General features: G+C 37.8%; 1 protein-coding gene across 3 annotated transcripts in view; it reads right to left on the bottom strand.

The window, feature by feature from the left end:
* The window catches only part of ZNFX1 (zinc finger NFX1-type containing 1), a 359,279-nt gene that overhangs the window by 169,893 nt on the left and 166,176 nt on the right, over window positions 1-23,210 (bottom strand). For all 3 annotated transcript variants that reach the window (XM_044090129.1, XM_044090128.1, XM_044090127.1), the window contains exons 4-5: window positions 19,679-19,810; window positions 16,156-16,304 (exon numbers count right to left, since the gene is read on the bottom strand). In XM_044090129.1, the coding sequence (XP_043946064.1) occupies window positions 16,156-16,304; window positions 19,679-19,810 (281 nt within the window). The remainder of the gene's footprint in view (window positions 1-16,155; window positions 16,305-19,678; window positions 19,811-23,210) is intronic.

Raw genomic sequence — 23,210 nt, 5'->3', positions numbered from 1 at the left:
GGCTTATCCCGGTTAGGGGTCGCCACAGCGGAACTTCGGTCCGCTAATGTTTGGTAGTGGATGATTAGGTGCCAAGTTACCAGCCCTGACGCACAACCTTCAACGAAGGCACGCCCATTCATGCATGCCTCCACACAGAAGACGCTCTAACTGAGAATCGAACGCGACAACGTCTTGCTGTGAGGCGACAACGCTACAGCAGCACAACTACCACGGGACACGGTGATAAAGAAGGAAATAATACAGCTGTATATGATTTTAACATAACAGTTGATGTCCTATTTCATATTGTTGCAGTATTCGGTCCCTCCCTTCTGCCCGTTATTTTTCTGTTGCCCTACTTCTGAGGTGTCTGTATTCCATCCTTATCTCCACCTGATTCATCTTCCTGGAGAGGAAAGGAAAGGAAAGGAAAGGAAAGGAGTCCAGAAGTAGTCTCCAAGAAATGTCTTTCTTTGGCACCAGAAACATCATTAAATAAAACCCTTCTCCTAATTCAGGAGGAAAAACAGCTTCTATCACCCCCTCAGCAAGCATATGTTGAATGACAGAAGGGAAAAGAAGGTCTGGTGGATGAAGAGGAATCCCCTGAAAAGGCGGGAGAGACTCCTGCTGCCATCTGTACCCTTGATGGATTACTCTCAAGACTCATCTACCTGAAATAATCTGTTGCCAAAAACAGAAATGGACGTGAAGACTTTCTGGAAGAATTAAGGGGCTGTCAGGATGGGAGGTGGGGAGGAAGTCATTCAAATTTATTAGACTGTCTTTTGTTCTAGGGGTTTCCAGCTTTCTTTTTGGAGCCTTCCTGCCAGTTTAGAGTAGATGCCAAAAAAGGTTTTTTTTTCATGTTTGCTTACCATCTGAATGCTGAGAGTGTTTATTGTATTTTATTTATTTTTTATTGAGAGATGAAGAGAGAACATTACATTCCTTGGAAAACTTGGACAAGGGGTCTTAAAATCCGAGCTTACCTCTCTCATCACATTTTAATGACCTCTGCAGCAGAAGGTCAAAAAACTAGTTCTCCACCTAACAGAGAATTCAAAATTTCATTTTTGGCATCTTCTGGGTGGTATTGAGATCAAAGCCAGAGAAATCTCCTCATAATAGTTAATGTGACGGCAGCCTTGGGGGTGGCATCAGCAGAACCCTATGCACATTTCAAGAAATGGGTAGTTAATTGAGAAACAGAAGAAACTATATTACACAAAGCAGATTTCTCCTCACAAGAGACAACAGATGCCAAAAATATTCTCCATATTCTCACAATTGACAAACATAAATTTCAGAATATGAGCTCTACAGCTGAGAATTCTAAAAACAAGTGTTGCAGAAGAATATACTTTTTTCCTCAAACATATCATGACCATCCTTGCCAGAAGGAGAGGGATTAGTATTAATTAAATGTTTAGCTGCAGCTGGGTTTACTAAAGCAATTTCTGCTGAGTCAGTTCTGGGATAAGAATATAAAATCTTAAAAGAATGAGGAACTTCACATAATCTATCTGCTTTTTAGGGGTAGCAGGCTGACTATCAGGTATGGTGTTGGAGACGGTGGCATTAACGAAAAGAGGGGAGTCAGAGCTAGAAGTGGCAAAGTTAAAGATGTTAAGATTTGCACTGGGTGTGACAAGGATGGACAGGATTAGGAATCAGTATATTAGAGGGTTAGCTCAGGTTGGACGGTTTGGAGACAAAGTCAGAGAGGTGAGATTGCGTTGGTTTGGACATGTGCTGAGGAGGGATGCTGGGTATATTGGGAAAGGGATGCTAAGGATGGAGCTGCCAGGTAAGAGGAAAAGAGGAAAGTCTAAGATAAGGTTTATGGATGTGGTGAGAAAGGACAAGCAGGTGGTTGATGTGACAGATCAAGATGCAGAGGGCATGATGAAATGGAAACCGATGATCCGCTGTGGCATCCCCTAATGGGAACAACCAAAAGAGAAGAAGAAGAAGGCTGACTATCAGGGGACATTGCAACTGTAACAAAAACATCCTCCAAAGCAGATAAGAACAGCAGAAATAGGAGTAGACTATGGGAATTCCAACTGTAACAAATCAACATTTTCTGAGACACTGAGAAGCATCACTGTTTTCCCACTGAAACAATAGTTTTATTCTGAGAACAGTCTCAGACAAACAGAATCCTTCAAAGGGACTGTCCAAAGCTACACTCTCCTCAGAATCCGAGTCAGAATTCTGTGGACACATAACATAATCTGTCTCCTTTTGCGGTTCAATCTCTTGACTCTCTTCAGAAAATGAAGAATCCATTTTTCTTTTACCAGAAACAGCCAGACAGGCAGGGTCAAAAATCTGCATTAAACCCTGAGTTAAGGCCAATATATTACTCATGTCTAGTGTCAGTGAGACAAGAGAAGACAAGTTTAACTAAGCAGAGGGGCATTCCCTGCCCTTTCTCCTAGGACCGACAAAATTGGGACTCCTCTGCTTGCCAAGGGCACGCCAATAGCTGCATGGGATATATATAGCCTCTTATCTATGGGACTACATGGGTGTGACCCAAGGAAAAAAGATAAATGGTTCAAGGAACTACTTTTTTCACAGCAGAGTCACCACCTATGGATGAGGCAATTTATCAGCCTGCTTAACAATCTTTTTCTTTTTGTGGCTGGAAAAAAGGTAGAGCTGAGGAACCAGTAAGTTGTTCCATAGTTAAGCAAAAAAGAAGTGCTTCATTCCCAGGGAAGCCTTGCAGCAATCGTTGGTAAAACAGGTAAGTTGTTAAAAAAAAAAAAAACCTAACTTTTTCCCCTGACAAAACACAGCAGCGAAAAGTACTTTAAACACTTATCCCAACCTCCAGAAGTAAAAAAAAAAAAAAAAACAGTTTCTACATGGACAACTAGTTTAAAATAATTTTAATAATATTTTACCACAAAAGGAATAAGTAAAGCTCCTGTTTAAAAGTGAACAAAAGTTACATGGGAGTCAACAAAAACAGTTTTTCATATCTTAAACATAAAGATTTTTCAGAAAAAGTAAGTTTTCTATCACAAAAAGTAAAATGCACAGGGAACTTATGTGCCCAGCAATGGAACAGTTTTAGCTGATTATCAATCCTGGAAAGTCCACTGAGAAGCGCTCTCTTTGAAGGTAGGAAAGCTGAGGACGGCTTTTAGTCAGTTCAGCTTGAGCTAACAGTTTGGATGCATGGAAGGTACTCATACAGCTTATGCTACTGCAACAAACATCAATATGAAGAACATCTGAAAGTAACAAAATTCCTTGAAATGACAACTGCTGAAAAATGGACAGTTTTTAATTCTTATTTTTTGAGTATATCAAATGCTGAAAATATATTATCAAAAGGTGACGAATCTGGAAAATTCATGGGATCGGCAGTGGAGAATACTGAACAATCACCCTTTATAACTAACAAATATTCTTTGTTGTATACAAGCCTATGTTGTTACTCCGGTCCGCTAATCCTATAAAATGTAATATTCAAGTCAGTGTTTGATTACCTTGAAAGTTCTAATACTTGCCTGTGAACAGTTTGTATTTAGGGTTACCACCTGTCCCACTTTGCGAGGGACAGTCCCACTTTGGGAATTTGTGTCCAGACAAAAAATTTAAAAAATTGGCAAATGTCCTGAGATTGTAGGACAAAATTATTTCCTATATTTTATGTAATAGTTGCATAAAACAGTTATTCTGTATCTAAAATATCTAAATGTTATAAGAAACAGAATAAGCAACTAAAATGTTACAAGAATAAGCTTTTATTTAGGCAAAAAAGTTAAGTTCTATCCTTTGTACTGACTGTGGGTGTGTGTCGGCCTGTAAAATCTGATGTTTGTACCAAAAATGTCCCACTTTGGCCATTTGAAAAGGTGGCAACCCTATTTGTATTACCCCAAATTACTAAGTTATAATCTAGTACACTGGTTACTTTTCATTGGAAAACATTATAAAGGGCTTTTACCACCTTTTCTTTCATCATCCTTTCAATTCTTAATAACCTTTTATTGAGACAGGTATGACTGACCTGCAAGCAAAAGTTAAAGTATCTGATTAATTCAGTGCTGGCTTTGATTTCAACCTTGTTGTAGAATTCTTCTAACATATTTATTAAAGTACCTGCATCTACCAACATTTTTATGCCCTACTTTTATAATTGTGTATGAAGTTCTAGTTTCTTCGCAATGTATTCTTTTTAATGTCTAAACTTTTGTGTCATTTTTGTCTTTCATTATACTCACTCTCAGTTTTTCAAACATTTCCTCTCCTCCACACCTGCTAGCTACAAAGCCACTTCCATGGCTGCTATAACTGATTCCTTTCCCTTTACCATCCACAGCATGCAGACAGTCATCAGAGGGAACTTTCCTGTCAACCCCATCAGTTCCCTGCATGTAGCTATAAGGTTCCAAGGGGTGGGTATGCAACAGTGAGGCATAATGGCTCATCATCTGCTTCAACAAGCGATACTGAACTATAACTACACCCCTTAAAGGCAGACACCACTGTCCATCTCCAAATTATAATGGGGGATTGTGGGTGAGGGGCAGTTCATGGGGCATATACACCCTCTCCCCTGGGAAAGGTAAGTAGGATCTCCCTTTTCCAGCCAGCTCCACCAGCACTCAGTTTTCTACTCAAACCTGTATCACAGACTGTGCTTCCTCCCTTTATTCCATGGGGCTGGCATTTTTCTTTGTGTTATCTTTACCAGAAAACATTATATTCATGTATGCTGTAATGTTCTGTCTTACTTGCTTGCTGTATCTCTCTGACTTGTAAACATTTTGTTGTGGTTTGTCTGTTTTGCTTAGTTACCTTTGCAAAATGGCCTACTTTCTGCGTTATGTGCACATTTTATGTACATTGGGGTTTTGCTTCTTATGTGGTTATTGCTCTCCTAAGTATCTATACAATATTTGTGCTTTTTTAGTTTCTTGAATTCATAGGTTTCTTTTGTACCTTATTATTTCACTTCATATTGTTGTTCTCTTGAATATTCATCTTCATCTTTTGGCTTTTATTTATATGCTTCTTTTTCATTACAACTCACAGTTTCCTATATTTGTATTTCTGCAATGTCAAGGGAACCTTACAAAATCTAGTAGTTGTTACCTTACTGAAGATTCTTAAATGATGTGGTTTCAACTTGCCAACTTTTTGGTCACTGATTGGTGTTTGTTGTTGCAAATCACTGCCAGTGCTTCTTCTACTCTAACATCACTGATGATGTGATATGATATGTGTGGTCTTTTCTCCAAGGCTGTGCAACTATACAATTAGTGTATTTAAGCAAGGGGTAGGCGGACTGAAGTACCCCTACACACACAAACACACACAACAATCACACACACACACGCGATGTAAGAAGCAAACTCCTGCAAAAATACTTTTTAGTCATGTTTTCACTGAGTTGAAGCTTTGACTGTTTTACTTCGGATGAAGCATCAAGCATCTGATATTCAACATGTAGCAAAATGGTCTAGTTACTTACAGAGTGTCATGACTGGTTCAGCTAATGCCTTCCTCCTTATGATTCCAATACTACATGACTACATTATCTGGGTTCCACTATCTATATTGATAGCTGCAAATTCACAATATCTATCCAGTGCTATACCCCATCAGAATGTGCATCTCATATTCTACATAGCCTGTTATTAGAATGTGTTTCTCTCATAGTCTACATTTTCCTTGAATATTCATTTTTTTCTATGAAAATTAGGTTGCCTATAATATTTTGGAAACTGTCATCTGGTACTGCTACTGCTTTATATATGACATATATTTTCTTATCTTAAGTAAAAGTAGTGCTTTTAACATGTGATTTCTGTAGAAGGCAATAACAAAATTATTAAACTTGGCCACTCACTTCTTCCTTTGTGAGTATATATTGGAGCCAGTTCCATTCATGTGAGTATATATTGGAGCCAGTTCCATTCATGTAGAGGGATAAAGCCTAGTCTAAAAACCAAGGTGATCTGGGTTCAGGTAACAGCTCAGGCACTTGATAGTAGGGGGAAAGGGAAGAATGACAAGGTTTTGCCTGCTTGCCTCTCTTTAGGATTGTAGAATGTTAGTATAGAGCAGGTCATTCCTGTGGCAACAGTAGAGACTGGAGCTACAAATGGTTCATAGGTAGGTACTAGGCTATCGGCCCTGAGGCCTATATAAGCCTACCTAAAAAGGTTTCCTGGCTTTCGCCACCCAAGAAAATCATTTCCCTGTACCCATGTCAAGCAGTGCCGCAGAAGTGATCCCCGGGGTGAATTTTCTATTTCCCATCCAGTCGTCAAGATTTTTCTAAAAGAAGGCCGATGAGGAGCTTTACTTGACATGAATGGGTAGTTTGTTCCAGAGTATGGGAAGTCCCTGGGACAGGAATCTATCCCTCCAGCATGTTCTGTTAATTGTAGTGCAAGGTTTAGGTCCCTAGAGCGTGTAGCTCAGAGGGATTGGGATTTCTTTAAGTGTAGCATGTCCAACAGCTCTGCGTTTGACATAGCTTTGTATGTTAAGCAGAGATCGCCTCTGAGTAGGCAATATGTGATGGAGTAGAGCTGGAGGTTTTTTTTGAGGTGGTCTGCGTATGGGCATCTGTTTAAGGCCAGTAATCTTCTTAGTGAGGTATTTCTGTGGCCTTTCCAATTGTTGTAGGTGTCTTGTGAGATACATGCCAAATGGGGCATTGTACTCCATAATGGGTCTGATGAGGGATAAGTAGAGAGGAACAATGACCTCCTTTTTTCTAGAGAAGAACCCTTTTGTGATGAGGTGTGCCACATAGAAGGATTTCCTGACTACTGTGGCAATGTAGTTATCAAAGAAGAGACTACTGTCCACCTGTGTCCTTAGGTCTCTTATCACACTTTCAGTGTTTAGTGAATTACCGCCTATGTGGTAGTTCATGGGTACTGAGCTTTTCCCAAAGGGGATGACAGCACACTTCCTGGCATTGAGCTTGAGCCCATGACTTTGACACCAAGCATCTGTCTCCGTGAGGCCCTTTTGTAGAATGTACACATCATTTGGTGATTCTATTATGGATTCCAGTTTGCAGTCATCTGCAAACTTTGTTAGCCAAAGACCTTCTGTGTTTGTCATCTACTTCTCTGAAGTGCAGGCCAACAGGAGAGGACCCAGGACCATACCCTGTGGTACTTCACTCGTCACTGGTCTGAAGTCGGACTTGGAGTCGGCTACTTTTACTTTGTGGGCTCTGTCAGTGAGCCAGTTGGCCATCCATCTTGTGACATAGGGATTTATGCCCAGTTTAGTGAGTTTATCTATAATTCCAAAGTGGGGGATGGTATTGAAAGCTTTGGCGAGGTCAAGATAGGCTGTGTGCACTACCTTGCCTCATCTACGGCTCTAGTGACTGCTTCAAAGAAGTCAATCAGGATTAGTAGAAATGATCTACCTTTTACAAACCCAAACTTAGTGGGGTCCAGGGTTTGAAGGTTACCTATGTCTTTGTTTATAAGCTCCAAGATGATACGTTCCTTGATCTTGCAAACCAGGCTCGTCAGCCTAATGGGGCAGTAAAAAAAAAAAAAAAAAAGACTGAACAAAAAAGTAGAGCAAAGCAGCACTGGATAAAGAGCCTCTTAAGATCCACAAAAGTCAAATGTTAAACAACAGAAGAGGCTCACCACGTTGCCAGAACGCTTCTTCAGACTTCAATGACTGCTCTACAAGAACAAGATATTTTATACAGTCACATGAACACACCAATCAATTAACCAATTATAAAATTAAAAACATAAATTCACTTAAAATCAAAAACTTATATTGCATGTATATATAAAATACTAAAAAAAAAATATATATATATATGAACCAATAACAACAAATACCTATGGAACAATATAGAGAAATTCTTTACCACTTAGAAATTGCTTAATGTTTATAAGGGCGGGCAACTAAAAATATCTTGTTCTTGTAGAGAAGTCATTGAAGTCTGAAGAAGTGTTCTGGCAACGTGAAAGCACTTACTTTTTAACTGCAGTGGAATAAAATAGAGTGTCAATTTTAAGCTGTCATGGTGAGCCTCTTCTGTTGTTTAACATTTGACTTTTGTGGATCTTAAGAGGCTCTTTATCCAGTGCTGCTTTGCTCTACTTTTTTGTTCAGTCTTTTCTCGTCTCTGCAGCTCTGGGACATGGCTGAGAAAAATGTGAATGATGTTAATCGGAATAATGGCTTTAAAGGAGTTATAGAGATGTCGGTCAACCCGTTGCTGAGATACACTAGGAGTGAGCTAACCAAAGATGGGTATCGTACCTCTGATATGCCTAAATATATTGAAGTTATTCAACTAACTCACAAGCTAGAAAATACCATGCAAAAACTGAGAAACACTCAATGGCAGCGACATCATATGGGTGCTTGTTTATCTTTCAAGGTAAAACCTAGAGGTTTAAGAATATTAAAGATGCCTACTTTTGGAACTACATATCCTGAACTACTTACTAAGTGGCAGAAATTAAACTTAGATATGAGCTTTGCATATATCAAACTGTTAATTGAACAATATAAAGAGATTGAGCAACAGCTCGTACATGAAGTTACTTCCTTAGAAAAAGATCTGAATGATTTAATGAATGAAACTGAGAACGATCAACTTTTAGTAGATATAACATCAAGACTACAGTCATTAGATAATAAACTTATTATCAGATAAAAAGAAAAAATTGGAAAGAGATCTTGTCAATTTTCAAATGGGTCAGGTCTTTTCGTGGCCAAGAGACAATACAAGTGCTTATAATAATAAATCCAATGTATGGAAATCGACTACTTCATCTAATAGAGATGCTTCTAATTTTAAAAACCGCTCATCCTTAACTGTGACCCAGGACACGCCTACAGCAACTACGTCAGTCATAGCTGTTGAGCAAGGACTGTCTGTTAATTTGGCTGTGGAGAAAGAAGCAGCTAATCTTCATTCAGTTAGCGCTCTGGCCCCGGTTATTTCTTCAGATGATACACCGGTGTCTGTAACAATGCAAAGAAGTTCTGATACATTGACTGTTGATAATATTTCGACAACAATGGGGTCTTCTATCCCCAATACCGAGATAGTGCCATCCACAGTCAATATACAAAGAGATCTTGGCGCCAAAAGTAAGCGTTTTGATTCTATAGATAGCAATGGTTCTTTTTCCTTTCCTTTACCGATACGGAAATTATCGCAACTGAGTTGGTCACCACAAGGCACTGTAAGGAAGAGGAAAATTATCGAGGAGAACACCGAATACAAGAAAAAGGTATTGAAACCATTAATGAGGAGCTAGTAGTGAATATTTCCAATTATGTTCTAACTGATTGTGAAAAAGCTTTATTGAATCGTGGCTTATCTTTTATACCCTCGAAATCGGTTGATATAACTGACTTCATTCTTGACATTAAGATGTTTGTTCGACAAGTTGGTTTGAATTTGATTTTTGGGAACGTTGATACTGTTGCTAACAATACTTTTGTTAAACCTTCAACGTTTACACCACAAGGCCATCCAGTTTTGGAAGCTTTTGAAAAGGCCTGTGAGAGGGATTTATTTGAGTTATATAGCTCTAAAAATAAACCCTTATTTTATAATCTAACTTATGATGAGTTTCAAAGCATTAGTAGGTTACAAGAAAATTCTGAAATAGTCATTAGACAAGCGGATAAAGGGGGAGCAGTTGTGATTTTGGACACAACATTCTATGATCAAATGATGACTATTATGCTACAAGATGTCGAAACTTATTGTGTATTAAATATCAGTGAGCTCAATGATGTAATTAGAAATGTACATGCTGAATTTTATGATATGTTTTTATGTTCTACCATTGATGCTGACTTATATAAGTTTCTACAGGTAGATCAACCTACGATACCTATACTTAGGGGTTTACCAAAAATTCATAAGGACCCCGTGAATCCTCGCTTGAGACCTATTGTCTCAGGGAGAGGTTAGTTGTTAGAACCTGCATCAATATATGTTGAAAAACAGTTGAAACCGATTGTAAATAATACCACAACTATACTAAGAGGTACTAAGGATTTTTTAGAGTCTTATGGCAATTATGCAACTACTTCAGATATCAATAATGACACTGATCTACTTGTAACTTTAGATGTAGCCTCACTTTTTACATGCATTCCTAATACATCTGACATGGAATTCCTGGGACTCTTTCTAATTGAGAAAGAAACACCTAGGCATTGGATCTTGAGGATTCTGGCACTGTTAGAGTTAGTTCTTACCAACAATGTTTTCCTATATAAAGAAAGATATTATCTACAAACAAAAGGGGTAGCCATGGGAACTCCATGTGCAAACTCTTATGCCAACTTAGTATTGGCTTATTGGGAGAACATATATGTAATAGGGAATGACAACTACAAAACAAAGATAAAATTTTATAAACGTTTTGTAGATGACGTTTTTCTTGTTTGGGCAGGTAGTGAAGATGAACTTGAGGATTTTGTCCATTACATTAATAGAACAACTGATTTTTTTAAGTTTTGAATGTAAAAGCTCTAGACATAAGATTGATTTCTTGGATGTTCAGATTTTGAAAAATGGGGGAAATATACATTCTGAGTTACATAGAAAGGACTGCTGGAGAAATAACATCTTACATCGTACCAGCATGCATCCTCAGCACATTTTTTCCAATATTGTAACAGGACAGAGCTTAAGGATATCTCGTCTTACCACCAATGAAGAGACATTCAGTTCTACACAAGAGTTATTGGCCAATAATTTGACAGCACGAGGTTATAGTACAGAAGAAACACAAAGAGTATTTGAGGTTACTGAGCATTATAGGAAGAATAAGGGTAGACCATATTTTTACAAACATATTAGAAATGATTTAGAGACAGAGATAAACACTATGAGAGAGCAAACATATAAGAGACTTACTATCCATCATTCAAATCAGATTTCAAGGGTTAAGCAAATAATTTATAGGAATTGGAATATCTTGACAATTGATGAGAGAATAACTCAGATAGTGGGTGATAACCCTAGTTTTTCATATAAAAACACCAAGTCTTTAAAAAGACTATTATGTTATGAGAATAACAACAAAGGATTGATTACATCAGTAAGGCATGGAACTTTTCCATGCAGAAATTGCAATCAATGTACTTTTATGTCTGGTGAAAACTACTTTAGACACCCTGACACTAATCAGGTTTATCACTTTAACTTCTATGCTGACTGTAAGGCGCGAGACATGATCTATGTTGCCCTGTGTCAGATATGCTCATGTTTTTATGTGGGCAAAACCAACAGAAGTTTAAGGGAACGTGTCAGGGAGCATGTCTATGCCATTAATAGAGAGAATGAGACAAATGCTTTAGCTTATCATATATTGCAAAAAAGTACATCACACACATTTAGGTTCACCACACTTGAGTTGATTAAGAAGTCAAATAGACTGGGAAATATTAAGAATTATACAGAGGAAAGAGAAAATAAATGGATAATAAGACTGCAAAGTTATAAAGGGCATGGCTTGAATGAAAGAGTTACACTCAAACCATTTTTAGCTGCCCGCCCTTATAAACATTAAGCAATTTCTAAGTGGTAAAGAATTTCTCTATATTGTTCCATAGGTATTTGCTGTTATTGGTTCATATATATATATATATATATATATATATATATATATATATATATATATATATTTTTTTTTTTTTACTATTTTATATATACATGCAATATAAGTTTTTGATTTTAAGTGAATTTATGTTTTTAATTTTATAATTGGTTAATTGATAGGAGTGTTCATGTGACTGTATAAAATATCTTGTTCTTGTAGAGCAGTCATTGAAGTCTGAAGAAGCGTTCTGGCAACGTGAAAGCGCTTACTTTTTAACTGCAGTGGAATAAAATAGAGTGTCAATTTTAAGCTGTCGTGGTGAGCCTCTTCTGTTGTTTAACATTTGATTAATGGGGCAGTAGTTTCTGGGGTCTGTGGTGGCACCCCCTTTGTGGAGTGGGATAACCGTCGCTGTGCACCATTCAGTAGGCACATAGCCTGAGGTGAGGCTATGACTGAACATGGTACTTAGGTGGGGTGCCAGTTCGTTCTGTATTTCATGCAGTACGCAGCCTGGGATGTTGTCTGGTCTCATGGATGATGTGTTCTTGGCTTTGGAGAATGCAGTCTTTATTTGTTCAACCGTAATTACAGGGGCTTTGCATTCTTCTGGTATTAAGATGGGCCCTTTGGAGGGTGAGGGGGTGGGAGGTAAAGTTAGCACTAAACTTATCTGCCAGGATGTTGGCAATATCGGTTGGTTCTGTATATTTAATGCCACTGTGCTGTAGCTCTGAGTGTTGCCATTGAGATTCTTGACATAGCTGTAGAAATGCTTTGTGGTTGTCTTTGGAATCAGTGGCAATTTTATTTTCATAACTAGCTTTGGAGGATTTTATGAGGGATCTCAGCTTCTTGATGAGGGTGACCAGGGAGTTCCTCTAATCTTGGGATTTTACTCTTTTTAGCAACAGCTTCTTCCTTCTGTTGTAGAGTTTGTTTATGGCAGGGGACCACCAGATTGTCTTCCTTTTTTTGGAGGATAGCATCTTGGTTCTGTTGGGGATGGCACGATCCATTCACTCATGTATGTGCTTATACAGTGCACCTGTGTAAGATTCAGCAGTTGTACCTCTATTTTCTGTCTGCATGGGTGTCATGAAGTTTGCCACTTCTGTCTTAAGAAGAATGAAGTTGGCTTTGGAGTAGTTTTGACAGTGGTTTCCTTAATGGGGGGTCTGAGTGGGATATGGATGTCTAGGGTGATTAGCTTGGGGTCAGATCTGACCAGTAAGGAATTGACCTCTGGCATTGAACACCGGTTACCCATATTGGTAATGACCAGGACCAGGATATTGCTGCCCCTGGTGGGAGTGTGGACAAGCTGATCCAAGGCGTTGGAATTTATGAATTCCAGAAAACGTTGAGCGAATCAGTTGGTACACGAGTAGTTTTCCCAGTTGATGGTGGCTAACATAACAGCACACAGTGACCTACAAATACATCAACATATAGGGTAAGGGCTTCCCCGAGACAGTGCCAAGCCATCCTTTGCATACAGCACTGGTGGCTCCCAAGTTCACGCTCTTCCCACGCATCATCATCAACAACAATATCCAGGGTCTACTGGTATATATCATGGTAAATTTGCAAAATAGTGGTACTGGTTAAAGAATAAGTTAGGAGGAAGCCATGCTGCCACAGAAGCCAATCCTATACAGAATATGTTTGCAAAGGACACAAAAAAATGAACATATGTTGTGGGCATTACACTCTAAGTCAAATGTTGGCATGCTAAGTAGTTGTACAGTTACTTCTCTCATTATATATGTGCTTTCGTTTTTTTAATGAAAATGTTCTAAAAAGTCACACAGTATTGCCCAAAGTCACTTTTATTCCTTTTTTCTTCAAGAAAATGTACTTCTGACCACTTAAAACAATAAAGCAAAACTTACCATCTTTAATTTTTTTTAGCAAATGAGAAAATTTTCCTTATTACCAATTTTTCACACTGGCTTGTACAGATACTTGTAAAACAGATAATTCAAAGCACTTCACCTGACTGAGATGGCTAGGCAAAATTCCATCACACAGGGTGCGGAAAAAGAAAATGCAAGCATTGAGGGTGAGGATGTCTCAGTGAAGATGTAAAGTTTGATTATCATAAAATATGAAAACACAGGCCATAACAGATTCAAACAAAAGGAGTACAATGTGTTAGCTGCGATTCACAAAAACATGAACTGCTTATGCACAACTAAAAGCTAATGGCCAAAACACAAACGGAGACTTTCAATTCCAGTTAAGGAACATGCAAGGTTACATTTTACAAAATTACAGTGTCCACCTTCGCGGGAATTACTGTGCTTAGAAAATGTAGCTTTTTGTGGTAAGTTAAGGGGAGACACATTTTTTAAATGATTTTGAATGATTTTAGTTATTTCAACAGATTTAACATAGTACTTGTTGGACTATCCATGTAAGATGGTTAGTACTTAATGGCCTTATTTGGAATTGTTTTTGCATCCATTTGAATGTTTTGCTGTTTTGTGATCACTGTTTTATATATGCGGTTATGTTTTATGTTTTCATTGTTATTTAGCAAATCTGTTGTGCTACCTTGTTTTGTGCCACCTTTTTAGCAGATACATAGATAACAGTTCAGTTCTGCTTCATTTAAATAAAGTCAAATTTTATTGTCATTTATACAGATACTTATTATTTCAGGGAGTCTTCCGGTGTTTTTTTTTTTACTTTCGTTTTGTTTATGCACTGACAATACTTTCTGCATTATTTCATGTATGTATATGTATGGTTCTTTGTTGCTTCGTTTCCATTTGGATGGGATGCCACCATCTATGGTGTTCTGCAATGTACACTGCATTTTCTTCCACTTCTTATTAGGGCACAATTTTTTTTTAATTTATATTTGCTTTTATGATTTTAATGTAATTAAAGAATGGTGCTGTCTGGTCTTTTAAAATCTAAAACAAATAATAGTATTATGTTGATTAAATGTACTGAAAAGCTATAATTGCCTAGTATATTATTTGGAAGAATATACAGTACATATGTGTGGGTCTATGCGCTCTATAATGGTGGGTGACATTATTAATGTCTGTAGTATATTTCAGGACAATGACATAGGACAGGATTTCTACTGTCTATATAAGTATGCCAGTATGAGTTCTGCCCTACTTATCCAATGTGCAGTAGTTACATTCTATGCAGTGGGATGATTTTGGGGACTGGAATATAGTTATCAGTATTTGTTGCTATGGTACATGTACAGTGGTTGTGAACGTAGTTACTGATTTAATGAATTTGTGTATATGCTGAGATCAGCAGTTTGGTTACTTGCTTTATCTGTATTTAATCAGCATAAAGTATATGCAGAAAAAGACATGTTCACTGATGTAACAATACTATTATAGGGTCAGGCATGAAGCATTCTCTTTTTACTGGGGTATTTAGGTAACTGGATTTGTGTATGTTTTGGCTTGTGATTGCTTTGTGTTAATTAACTGACTATCACTATACAGCTGATGCCAGTGCTTTGATTTTTAAAATTATTTTTGCTCACCAATTAAACAGGGTCAAGCTTTTTATACATGCTAGCTATTTTTATTTAGTGGCTTTTGACATATACTAGAATGCTGTTAACATTTCTGTTTTAACCCATGTGAAGCCACAATGTACAAGTTATATTTTCTATGCCTAGAGTGCGCCTGCACAAGCAAGTGCATTATCTACTGTAGGTAAGGTTTCCACCTAGGACAGGGGCAATTAGCTGCTGATTTTAGTGTCTGCTTGAACCAGACACCCTTGGGAACACAGGTTGAACTTGGCTAGGCTTGTAAGGGTCCTGCGGCCATTAGCCCAGTAACCTCCTATGATCCTATTTTTCTGAGCTATCCAGAAAATTGAATTTTGATCCAATATTCTAGAAATAATTCTACTAACTCTAATATTCTGTGACAAACAGAATATTGGATTTCATAAATTCAATGACACCAAAGCCAGTCTTTATACAAGTATCAGTTCTGTTAGCATAGTCATACCATTGGCAGTTAGCAAAAATAAAAAGAAGAGTCAGCTTCCACAGTGATGAAGAGGCATGTCCATTTATGCAACAAAATGGGTGGGGTGATGGGAGAAGCAGGCATAGTAAGAGGTAGAACAAGGTGGAACAAGATCTACAGAAAGAGATGAGTCTGGTTTTGCCTAGTCCAAAGTTGTCAACCCTAACTGAAGGCTTATCATTCAGAACTTAGCACTTGATGCTACTGTTAAAGTCACTGGGATCTACAGCTGGATGGAACTTCCACTGACATTCAGAATGAGGAAGAAGCAGGAATAAAATCTGCTTCCTTTTTCCAAGTGAGGGTCTACAGCCCCTTTCAGAAGAGCACTCCAGGACTTCTCCCCAAGATTTGCAGAGACTCCCTGATCTCCTAAGTGACTTCTATAGGGGAGAATCTAAAGGCTCCATGGTATGGCCATATGAAACTAAAGCACACCTATACAAATATGTGACAAGTCCACCTATCTCTCTATTTGATTTGCCCTTTTATATATTTAAGCTGTCTGTAAAAAGTAAACTTATCTACAGTGCCAGTTGCAAACTTACTTCAGCATAAGCCCTTTGAAGGTGAGGAGGAAGATTCTTCCGGAACTCTCTCTTGGTTCTTAGATCCCTCAGTGTAAACTGCTTCAGGATTTCACTGCTGCTTCTGCCTCCGACTCTAACAATGCCCTTGTCCAAAAATTTGTGGATTCCTTTGAAAACCAGAGTGAGAAAAATCAGGAATAACTGATGAAGTTCAATTACACCATTAGTCTATCACAGCTGAGTCCCATACATATCCAATTCCATTACACCTTTGTCTATAACATACGATAAAAGTAATATAATTTATATATACAATCAATTCATCTTAAAAATAAAGTAAAATGTCTGAGCAAGCAAGTCGGATAATGTCAGGAGTCTTTTTAAATGTTTTGCAAAGACAGCCTGAAAACATACAATTTTATATACATAAATAGAAGTCTTCATATGTAATACCTGACATTATATAACTGAAAGAACCATTTCTTCACTAGATAAAACTGAGACGAATATTTCATATCTGTTGAACTCAGAATGAGAAATTCGGTTGATGTCTGTTTGAAAATACATCTAAAACTATGAACAGGACAGCATAACAGCTGCTGAGCACAAATAAATACAAAGTAAAATACATGAGATAAAATTAAATTCTTACATACCTCTCAATTGTCCAGATTTTTTGCAGAATGTCCAGATTTTTGCCTCATACTTTTGGTGTGTTTCTCATAAAATTTGTGGTTTTCTGGCAAACCGCTGGGATGATCTGAGGATTGATGTCACCCAATAATGACATACATTTAAGTTCCAGACTTCAAATCCTTCAGAAAATGTAAGTTATCACAAACCCTGCTACTCTAGCAACTTTCTAAGCTTGTAAAAGCAATACGTAAAATCTATCCCTATTTTGGGCCTTTGTCCCCCCATTTTTTCGCACTTTGTCCAGATTTCTTGAACTAAGAGATTGAGAGGTATGAATTCATATCTGTCCCATGCACACTGTTTATATAACTTATGTGTTATGCTCCATATACATTATATTTTGATACTTGCCTAGCAGGGGGAATACCATGATCAAGGAGGTAATTTCACCAAGGTGAGGCTCTTACATATACACCATATTCTGTATGCTACAGCCCCCACCCCATAAGACGTACTCCTTAAATGCATTTATTTTTTCTCAAAGTGCAATTATTTTGTTTCCTCCAGTATAACAGATGACACATTAGTTTAAATAGGATGTCTTGAGTCTGACAATTTAAAATGATCAAATCTTAATGATTGTTTTTTTGCATGTGTGTTAGGGGCATACTATAGGTGTGGGCAACCATCGGTACTTAGCCTTATTCATTATTCTTCATTTTTTTCTGTATTTTCTTGTACATTTCTGAGAGCACAAATTTAATATTTTTCCCCTCTGAGGCTCCTTAATATTAATTTGTATTTAATTTTCACCTGGGCTACAGGCAGAATTTCTCAGGAAAATAAATAATTTTATTTTTTTTTAAGTTAAAGACTAGACCAGAAAAAATCAATACTCTCTCCCCTCCAAGTGAGCCACTGTGTGTGTCTGTTTGAGTGCATACAAATGCTTGCATACATTTTTTTTATGTTGAGTAAGTGATTTTTCTTTCCAGCATGGGAATCCCTCCGGACACTCTTCTCACTCTTGCTACATCACTTTAATTTTTCAAGTCCACCATGAAATGTAGTGGTGGATGAAAGGCCTGCAGAAATAGGGGACTCATATTTCTGGACTGACTTAGATATTTAGCACTTGGCAACACACAGCTCTGGCAGAAGCCCAGAGGTGCTCCTCAGCAGTGCAGTGCTGTGCCCTTCCAGAAGGCAGCATTTTTCCATTTGCAGGATCAGCTATGGTGACTGAAGTACAGCATCACAGTTTCCAGTCACATGCTAATTCCTCTACGTCATGACAGTTTTGCAGGGTTAGGAAGATCGTCACAGTAACTTTCAGTTCAGAAGAGAAGCCAAAGAACATTTAGACATGACATCAATTACTTCCACATCAATCATCATTGTAGATATACTGGTACTATTAAGACAGTCAGTGAAGCAATCACTGGAAGAAGCACTCTGGACTATTTCCTAACAGTTGAGAAAAAAATGCCAAATATCTCTGTTGTGTTTCAGTTTATATACAGACTCGTCTTTTCTCCACTACAAAGCAGCCAAAGTATGTGCAAGCAAAAATAAAAAAAATATTTTTGTTCACTGACTGACTTTTTGCTATTCAGTTACTACTTGTCCATCCGTAAAGACTGAAATGTAACAGGGTGGGAAAATGGCAGAATGGTTAAGGTGTTTACCTTGCAGACACAAGGTGCAGGGTTTGATTCTCACATGGGGTAATTGGCTAGGTTTAAAAATGGCACACAAGGGCAGTTAGCCTAGTACTAATTTATGAATCTATGAACCTATGTGTGTTTCGGAAGCCAGGTGAGGTGAACTTCACCCACTAGTAGTTGCAACAGTTAAACACATCTGCTCTCAAAGAACATATGCATAAAAATGAAGCACTGGTTTGTCAGAAAGCAAGTTATACAGAAAAAAATCCAGCTCATTTCTCCTTCATGTAAGGTGCTTATTCACAAATGAAAACAAGCATTTGTTAATAAATGCAATTAAAAAAAAACATTGCAAACAACATAACTCAGTCTATCTTCAAACTTTATGACTGCTTTGTCATTTGGTATTAAAATATGCAAATTCTTGCTACTTTAGGTGCCGGAGGGAAATGTAATTAAGCAGGATACACATGGAGAAACCAGAATCACAAATGAGATTCATAAAGTCATTAATTGGAGTGAATTGTAGCCCTCTGAATTATTTTTACAATATAGCTTGCAATGATATATGACATCTCATAATTTCCTCCCTGATACCATGCAGCTGCAGTCCACCACTGAAAGCAATTCAGCAATGGTAGATGCTTCCTTTCATTTACTCCAACACCCCCTCCTCCGAGAAATGACTAGGTACATCATTTCTCTCCTTTTTTTTTTTTTTATGTTTTTGTTTTTTTACCCAAAGTTGCTTTTCAAGCAGCAGCCAACATTATTAACAATCTCTCCTTTGCAGGCAAGGAAATCAGTTCTGCACGTCAGAACTGTCTTCTTCCAGATCTGTTAACAAAGACCCAGTTCTAGTGTTCAGCCCCATTTCCTATAAAGCAAGACATCTAAGATTAACTACTTTCAAGCCTCTACAGTCAAAAACATGAGAGCATATTCAGATACAGATAATTACTGAAGTATCTGACACGAGGGGCTCATTTCTATAAATTCCTTCACTAAGCTGGAATGCACCCAACTGTTAACTGGCTAAATCACCCATAATTTTTCCTTTTTCTGTCAGAGAATGAACAAAGATAGCCTTTGAACTGAATAGAGTCTGAAGCACATATTTATGGGTTGTTTTTAAGGTAGGAGCTGTTATTCAGTGATGCAAGGAAATAACACACTGAGCTGGATGAAAAGGCACATGCAACTATGCAGATAAGCACCCATTCTGTTTTCTTACCCACCTTCTAGGAACTGATCCAGAGCATGATTTGTGTAGCAGACCACTAGAATTGGATAACGTGGAAGTGTCACTTGCCATGCATGGTCATTATTCAGAAGCGCTTGCACAATTTTCAGTCCGACATATGTTTTTCCTGAAATACAAAATCAGGTAGAAGAAGAAAGTGGGTTTGGTTATCTTCTATATATTGTTATACCAGGATATTTTTTCCTTAAGATCATTTGAATAAATTCTGAGACAATTAAAAATATTCTACAGATATGAATTACATTTCTATCTTATTCATTTTCTTAACAATAGCTAAAGTATGTTTAATGCTGGTAATGGTTTCACAAATGTTTATTCCAAAGAAGTTTCAGAGTTGGAAGCTCTTAAAATAAAAGAAAAAGAAAAACTCTGAATAAATGAAAATGTATCACTAGTCCGTTCTAAAAATGAGAGCAGCTAAATTATGAAAGGCATCTTAAATAAAATAATTGAGAGATTTTATTTTAGGAAGAAAAGGTGTCTCCACGGAATTTATAAATTTATGAATCATTAGACTTTTATACTTTCACATTTTAACAACTTAGGGTGATTAAAATATGTTTTTTGCACAGCAACTGCTAATCTGGCAAGGCTGCCATGAAGAAGGGGTAGTTAAAGCACTCCAGAAGCAGTATGATGCTGCACTAGCATTCTCATTCTCCTCAATGGACCCAAATGTGGATGGAAGAAGCTAAGGAGATCATGAAGGCCCAGTGAAAGAAGACGGGACCAGTGACAGCTGATAGTCAGCTGTGGGGAAGACAAGAAAAGAAACTTTAAAGTTAACCTTTTGATTGAGGAGATCTAGGTGAAGGTGTAATATGTTGGAACTTTCAATGGTATGAAAAAGCTTGAAAGTGTTGATTTACAAACAATGGACCATTATCTGTAATGAGTACATTGAGAATACCATGTTAAGAAAAAATTGACTTCAATGTTATGACAATTTGTGAAGCGGTATCTTTTAACTTAACCACATGATACTTTATCATAGTAGTAAACACATAAGAGATAACGAACTAGCCTTAAAACGAAATAAATCTGAAGCAACTTTACTCTATGGTCTGTCTGTAATTTCATGAGATATCAATATATCTTTGGAGTTGCTTTTGTACTACGTGTCACAGATCTGACAGTTTTTAACCATCAGTCCAATCAGTATGGACATTCCTCACCAAAATATATTGTTCCATTTCTTTTCATTTAATTCCTAAATGCATGTATTATTGCTAACATGAGACTATATAGCTGATATGGCATTCTCACTCTAGTGGATTTGAGTATCAGTCCCAGTAATTTATGAATTTCATTATGATAGCTATAGTAAATCTGAATTGGTAGTGGAATATCTTGCTTTTCACTTGGCTAATCTGACAGCATCATATTTTTTCAATAAATGTAACTCTCACTCATTCTCAGTAGGGTGAAAAGACTCAGAACGTTTATCTATCCTAATAAATAAGTCAGCACTGTGTCCACCTATGACCATAAATGAACATTTAATTGTGCTTTGCAATCACACAACTGGAAACTGCACTCTATTCCAAGGGTTAGACATTGTACTCTGAATATTCAAATTATTGTCTTGTGGTACTACTATTTATTGTCTCTGCCTGCATTATGCCCACTAGTGCACTTTTACTGCATCTGTACACTGAGAATTCATTTAATCGCATCCATTGTTTCATATGCAGACCCTCCTAATATATAAGATTCCTAAAATGGCATACCTTGAAATAAATTATATTCTTTGTTTTTTTACGTTCAACATAGCTTTATCTGACCCAGTGGTTTTAGTTTTGACCCCAAAATAAGTTAATAATGAGGCATTGCACTGAGACCATGAATTGTTAAGCCCAGTTGCCTGAATTCACTTTCAGTAATAATGTTATGGTCAGCTCAAAGTTTCTAGCTTAAAAGTGGCAAACGTACCATTGTATACACAAACTTTCAGTTCACTCTATTTGCACTGACAAAACTGTTGACTTTTTGAGTTTATTGAAGAAACTGTGCACACATTCTCAACTCACTTATCAAAGATATTCAGAAATACATAGTTTTCTATGTTACGTAGGCCACTTTGTGAGTTAGTCATATTAGCATTTGTACAGTCATTAGCTTGCAACACAGTTTTCTGTTTTTTTCACCAAGACTTTTATGGCTGAAAGAAATGGCTGGCTTAAACCCATTTTCTATACTTTATATTAAAAGATGAATATGGCCTTTTGTTGTAGTGTTAACCACACTTTGAACGGTATGGTGTTTGCTGAGCTTGCGCTTCTCAGTTCTGTCATCAAGTCTTATGCATAAAGTACAGTTGTGTACACTTACCATAAATGTAGATATTCAAGTGTATTCACTGCTGCAGTCATCACATTTGGGTTATCCCTGCCAGGGTAGCCCTCGGCTGGCCCAAATACCAGAAGCTTAGTATTTCTGTGTCGGTTGCTGTCGCTTCAGGACTGACGTCAGGTCGTCAGTAGTATAAAGTAGGGCAGCTGATGCCATTACATCGGTTTTTCTTGCCCTAACTGTCAGGAGCCCCCAAGTGGGAGCCAGGATATGGTGGAAGAACCTCACCAGTAGAAAGTAAATACCAAAAAGTTCCTTGTAAGGAGAGAGAGAGAGAGAGAGAGAGAAAAGGGGGGTAGAGGGAGGGGAAACCAGGACTGCAACAGTAAATACACTTGAACATCTACATTTATGGTAAGTGTACACAACTGTACTGTTCTTCGTGTTTCACTGTTGCAGTGATCACATTTGAGTTGATTCCCAAATCTGAGGAAAAGGGTGGAGGCAGTCAAGAAGATTAGGGGCTGGCTAGGATGCCCTGCAAGACTGCAGTGGCAAAGCCTGCCCTGGATTTGGAGAAGATAGGCAGGTGGTAATGCTTGGTGAAAGTGTGAACAGATGTCCATATGGCAGCCTCCAGGATGTCCCTGGTGGGGACTTCTCTGAGGAAAGCTGCAGAGGTGGAGGCTGCTCTGGTAGAGTGAGTCCTGACCCCATTAGGGGGAGGTTTCCCATGTTGCTTGTAACAGAAATGGATGCAGTTTGCTATCTATTTGGAAAAAAGAAGTTATGTACTCACCACAACATTCCATCTGAGTAGGTAACTTCATTTGTCAGCAACCTGTGGGTTACGGATCCGATACGAATCCGAGCCGGCAGCATACCAAGCTAAAGATCCGAGCTCCAATCTCCTCTTCCTTACCCATACTACCCTGCAACCTCCGTCCAATCCTCAGATCACATTTGCCACCTGAACAAAATAATAAAACAAACTAACAACCTGAGAAACCTGACTCAGAGACAAAACAAAACTCGAGCATCCAAACCTCGAGTTCAGCTAAATAACCATCCAGGTTAGGGGGAAGGAGGGAAGGACGGTTGCTGACAAATTAAGTTGTTACCTATTCAGATGGAACATTATGGTGCGTACATAACTTCTTTGTCTAAAGTAGTTAACTTCATTTGATCAGCAATCTGTGGGACAGAGTCCCCAG

The sequence above is a fragment of the Protopterus annectens genome, chromosome 12.part0, assembly GCF_019279795.1.
Source record: "Protopterus annectens isolate FY-2018-M chromosome 12.part0, PAN1.0, whole genome shotgun sequence".
NCBI classification, from domain to species: Eukaryota; Metazoa; Chordata; order Ceratodontiformes; family Protopteridae; genus Protopterus; species Protopterus annectens.
Note: the sequence above shows the minus strand (reverse complement) of the source record. Positions and strands in the feature narration are given on the sequence as shown.